General features: G+C 38.4%; 1 protein-coding gene across 3 annotated transcripts; it reads right to left on the reverse strand.

Moving 5' to 3' along the window:
* Nucleotides 1-1,889: 1,889 nt before the first annotated feature.
* LOC129768611 (small integral membrane protein 14) lies at nt 1,890-4,108 on the reverse strand. 3 transcript variants are annotated; one of them, XM_055770366.1, is made up of 5 exons: nt 3,950-4,108; nt 2,944-3,076; nt 2,842-2,887; nt 2,634-2,779; nt 1,890-2,572 (listed from the first exon to the last, which is right to left on the reverse strand). In XM_055770366.1, exons 2-5 carry the CDS (start codon nt 3,013-3,015, stop codon nt 2,534-2,536), a joined length of 303 nt encoding a protein of 100 aa, XP_055626341.1. In that variant the 5' UTR covers nt 3,016-3,076; nt 3,950-4,108; the 3' UTR covers nt 1,890-2,533. The 3 variants fall into 3 exon arrangements, with proteins under 3 accessions (XP_055626341.1, XP_055626343.1, XP_055626342.1); XM_055770368.1 differs by lacking the exon at nt 3,950-4,108 and adding an exon at nt 3,641-3,798; XM_055770367.1 differs by lacking the exon at nt 3,950-4,108 and adding an exon at nt 3,206-3,348.
* Nucleotides 4,109-5,481: the final 1,373 nt, after the last annotated feature.

Genomic DNA, 5,481 nt, shown 5'->3' on the forward strand with positions numbered 1-5,481 from the left:
GGATCAGTCAAGAAGATCCTTGTTCCGCGATGAAGGGGAAAAATAACTTCGGCATCTTTAGCGGCACGGCTTACTCTCCACTCGTCTGGAGCCATGGTCCGAGGACATCCTTGCCATCTGATCCACAATCAAACAGCAAGAGTTTCGTTAAGTTTTGTTTCGTAAAAGGATTTATATGTGTTTAATTTTTATGTCCAATTTTTATGTGATAATTTTATGTGCAATCTGTTCTCAACGAAATCTTGCGGCAATGCCGTCGATAAAGGGGCAAACCAGCCCAGGAGGCTGAACACCTCTCTATTAAAGAATAAAAGAAAAAAATCCATCGAAGTTAAGATTGGTCACACACCCGAATCGGTTCAGATTTTCTGTTGCCGTTCTGTTTGGAGCGTTGGAAATGAAATTCAGCTAAGAAATAATGAAAAACTACTTGGATATTCAGTAAGCTCAGTGTTTCTGTGTAACTCTAGGCAGCGAGCAAACAACAGTAGGATAAGTTGGGGTGATTTGGACATACGGAGCGATTTGGAAAAGTACCACTCAACTAGGATTTTTTACAATGTCGTATGTACCTAACGTAGAAAAGGAGAAGAAAAAGGTAGCATAAACGAAACAAGCACTTTGATTGTCAGAAAATGTAAGTTTTACGGTCGTGGTTTTAGGTTTTTTTTCGCTGGTTAAACAAACCTTTTGTGCATTCTGCATTAAAGTTCTGTTCGCCTACAGAAGAGGAACAATTTGATGTAGCGAAAATGTAAGTTTGAATTTATTGTATTTTAATTTTTGGATGTTGTGTGGGGTAATATGGACACGTTCCTGTGGGGTGAATTGGTCATACAGGTTTGAAGCCTTTTTCTCGCTCTAATTGATTTCAGATGCCGCGAAAAAACAAAAAAAGGATCGGCAGACAACGTTGGAGGAAGAGCTCGAAAGAACAACACAGTCCATCAAGGATGTATTTTCTTTGTGAAAAGCAACGAAAGTCCCCTTTATTCCGCGCGGCGAGTGAGGTGAGATAGCTCAAGTCATTGCATTCCCGTAGGCGAATGGCGTGACTATAATTTGTCACTAGGTGAGATTTGAAGTCGTGTCGAGTATCAAAAAGATGTTGAAAAGTAAGGTAGCTTTCACAATGGAGCGAGAAACTCTGCTGTCTCACGTCACTCGCCGCGAGGAATAAGGGGGAGTGTTTGAAAATGATCGAAAAACAGTGAAAAGATCCATGCGGAATTTTAAATGGAATCTGGCCAAGACACCTGGTGTTGATCCCAGAACGATGAAACACACATGACCAAATCACCCCGCATCAAATTTTAATATCCAAAAATCCTCTCTTTTTTTTATTATATGTTTGGTAGTTTGAAGCTTGATATAATGATTAAACATTATTGGTCGAGAGAAAACAAGTGTAGCTCAGTGTTTAATGTGACATTTTTATATTTAGACCGTGTTGGTTCGGAAATATTAGGCGATTTGCTTAGGAGGTCCAAATTGTTAATTTGTGTTAATTTGAGAGTTTGCTCAAATTATCGTTTGCTTCAAGAAACGTTCTCGTATTAACTCTGTGAATGCATACATTCATCGACTCTTGCTATTGCTACCAAATGATTGTAATGAAAAGTTTCATTCCTGAATTTATATAGTGTTTGTTTCTCGCCGTTTATAATTTCGTAGTTCTACGTTAACAATGCGGTCGTGTAATGGACACCACCCTTTTAGCAAGGGTTTGTGGCCCCTCTGACAAAAAAGGTTAAGTACCACTGCTCTAAAATGTGTTATTATTGAAGAAGATACTTACCGACATATAAGTGTGTAAAACTGCCTTTTTTGAACAAATAAGGCTTTACATGATTTACAATAACCTCAAAATAGAACAAACGCCAATGGAATGATTTGTAGAACATTGTTATTCGCATATCATTTATTTTTTTCTTTATTACTTACATACTTTTGTCGCTCGAATTAACTTGTTTATAATCTTTTTTCTTACTATGATGTGTATATTGTTTGTGTAGCACTACTGCTGTGAAATAATAGAATTAAACTAGTGTGGGTAAATCATAGTAATTGGTTTTTTTTGTAACGAATTAGATTCGTGATTTCATGTGTATTAATTAAAATAATGTATACTTTCACCATTCGAGTGCAAATATGTGTAAAACCCGCAACACATTTAGTTAGTATTGATATTTGTAGAAACGATTTTAGAAAACAAATTTAAAAAATATAAATAAACAATTTTCATACAAAATTCGATCAGAATATTTTGCTTCTAGTAGTTGTGTTGTTCGCGTTTTGAAATTCCACGATTCTGGAATGAAAGACGAAGATTTAAACCATCGAAAAACCAATGACGGCACCATCGCTAGGAATTCTGCCCCATTGGAATGCCAATCCGAAATGTTACGTTCGTTTCGGTTAAATTCACAGGATTTCAAGTGAATTTTGCAGTTGTCGTTAATTCTATCCGGGAAAGAAATAGTTTTGCGTTTGAAACGGATCAAAAAACGACGGATATTCGACGTCGTCTTCATCAATTGACAGCAGGTGGAGCGCCATCGTTGTTAGGACCCTTAAATATGAGAGGAATTGTTATTGCGGGTTGTTCCGGGTTCGTAATGTGGCATTATTACGTCGTTAGATGGTGGCAGTGCCTTATCCAGATCGTTCCTCCGGCGAAGCGAAGCCGGCCGCATTACATACAATATCACAGCAAATATCATAAATAGCATCATCATGAAGAAGTTGTCCCCAACCCCCTGATTTGGCATGTTGGGTACTGGAATATAATAGGGATCGGTGCCAACTTTTGAGGAGAAAGTAATTGTATCAAATACTTACAATCGATACACTCATTGTCTGTGCAATATGATTGACCATTGCGAAGCTGTAATTGCGATAAGTTATTATTTTTTGTAATTATTTGCTTAACAACTTTTTTACCAGCGAAAGTAGCCGCCGCATCGCAATTTCGTGGCTCCAAATGCACTCGCATCCATCGAATTCATCGCCCATTTTCGTAAGCTAAGGATTGACAAGGGTCTCGAAAAAGGCAGTCGCAATTAGTTTAAGATATCTGCAAAAAGAACAACAATTAGCAGAAATTGTTTATTCTGTTGTTTATCTGAAAACAAGACACAAAAAATAACTCTATGAAGCTACACTTTTTTGGGTGTTTTTCGGAGATGCCAAAAGATGTGACTACCTCAAATGGAAGAAAGGAAGGATGTAAAATTTTGAAATTAATGAGAGTTTAGCTTCAAACGAGAAACGATTAGCTCAAGTGCAGTGACAGCCCGGTTATCGAATGGGTAATAACTCAGATCGAAAGCAATTATAGCGTAAAATTGTGCACTGTAAATAAATACGTGTTCTTCCAGCATTCGCTATTTTGGTTGCCACAAACACACATCTCACACACAAATAGGCACTCTAGTTTTGCAAGATAACATAGCACAGATGCATGTAATGATAACGTGTAGCCACCCCCGCATCAATGTTTGTTAACAGCTGTGTACTTTTTTTTGTTGCGAAAAACGCAATTATCAGGCACTGTAAACTAATGCAGACTCGTCGTCCTGCTGGAGATTATGTCACCCTCCACTATATCATCTGATACGTAGAGAAAGAGCAAATGTACCGTAATACGCGAGAACTGGGAAATATTGTTGAATGAATGTCGACCTTCTGGCGGACCGTCGCGCTATCAAAATATTTACTCCTAGTCGGCCCATGAAAAAGAAAACACTGGCCATGAGAAAGTTTTCTTTATGATTTTTGTAAATGTGGCAAAATATTCTGCGACATAAAAAACACTGATACATACGCAACATTGAAAGGCAAATGAGAACAGCGACAGTCAATAAAAGATTTCAGACGTAAATAAAAACGTAAAAAAATCTGGGGGTTTCCCAGCTTGCAGCCTAGTTCCCTCTACACCATTGCTTACCGGGATGATCTTATTTCCGTTTGCACAAAGGAATGACTGCAGAAAGCGTCGCGCGTAGATACTGAGATGATTGGCGAAACACAATTCTGAACTCCTTCGTTTTCATCGGCCTGTAGCGAAACTGGACGGAGAGAAATGACATAAAGACAGCTTCTTGGGCCGTGTTGTTGGTTCTCACTTGAGTTACATGAGGCACTCACCGCCATCCCTGGGACTGAAGTTATTTAGATTGTTGCTATGGCGTTATGGTTATTCAGATAATACAGTAATTTACATTTAATACGACATTTTGCTAAATGGACAGACTTGAAATGCGACACGTTTAATTGAACATTTTTATCTCTAGTTGGATGGGGGTCTCCGTAGCCACATTGGTTGCGCGTTCGCTTAGTAAGCGATCGATCGTGAGTTAGAAACTCAGGGCCCTCATTGACCATCTTTGTGTTGTTACAGAATAACTACGTCCACGCAACAATCATCAGCGATGGAGATCGATCCACGGTCGAAATATGATCGATTCATCCATACAACTGCTCTGCTCTGCAAGACACATCGGGCTGCTGTTCTATAAATAACTCAACAATGATCAATCAACTGTCTCCGCTGTCCGGTCTAACTGGATAATGGAAGAACAGATAGAAAACTCTTACGCCTAAATGGCTGCTACTGTGTAAATGTGTGTACCATATGGAATGGTATAGAAGGGAATACTCTAACGCCGAAAAATGGCAACTGTGTAATGTGCTAATTATAGATATGATAAATATGTGACATGTACACGATTAAAATTCGGCTCTGTTACAGCTAAAATGTCAATGAGCCTGAAATAAATAAATGGGACAAAAAAAAATCTCTAGTTGGACATTTTTGTAAACATAGAGTTCGGGGCCCAAATTATGGCCCCACATGGAAAGTCGACACTGTACCACTCTCATCGCCAATGTCCAATTACTGGTCAAAATCGACTCCAATGTGACACTGAGTGGTGCTTCGGCATGTCGCATTAAATGTAAATTACAGTACATGCAAGTTGGGGGAACTTTTGTCGCCACCGAAATGTGTTCCCTAATACAGACCTCAAAATCAAGGAGCTTGGGAAAATCGGCATTGCATATAGACTTGCATATAGTCGGTAGCATTATTTTATTGGAAATAAACTGAGTGATTAATTCTAACAAATAAACCTCAAATTTGGAACTTTTATGTTGGTTACTTCGTGAAATTCCATATCAATGACCGATCATGCATCGAATAGTTTTAGCACATGATCGATTTCTCTTCATCAACTTTTTCTTCAGTTAATAACTCAACTGCAAAAACGTTCCAAGTTGAGTTTGCTATAAAATCCAATAGATGAGGTTCTGACCTATCTTCCGCATTGTCAAATACAGCTGGGAATGTATTTGCTGCTAAGTTATGACCAAAAGAGAAAGTCGATGTAGAGAAATCGTTCAAACCACTTACACCCCTTTCATTCTAAACCCCTCACATGTTTTCCGTTATTTGGAATACATATTTGACACAGAAAATAC

Source organism: Toxorhynchites rutilus, chromosome 2 (assembly GCF_029784135.1).
Source record: "Toxorhynchites rutilus septentrionalis strain SRP chromosome 2, ASM2978413v1, whole genome shotgun sequence".
NCBI classification, from domain to species: domain Eukaryota; kingdom Metazoa; phylum Arthropoda; class Insecta; order Diptera; family Culicidae; genus Toxorhynchites; species Toxorhynchites rutilus.

Bases quoted from the DNA above. Each gene is read 5' to 3' on its own strand.
- LOC129768611 (XM_055770366.1), bottom strand. From the start codon at position 3,015: ATGGGCGATGAATTCGATGGATGCGAGTGCATTTGGAGCCACGAAATT. The intron at 2,888-2,943 runs GTAAAAAAGTTG...TCGCAATTACAG, and splicing joins TGCGGCGGCTACTTTCGCTG to CTTCGCAATGGTCAATCATA. The intron at 2,573-2,633 runs GTAATAATGCCA...CTCATATTTAAG, and splicing joins CACTGCCACCATCTAACGAC to GGTCCTAACAACGATGGCGC.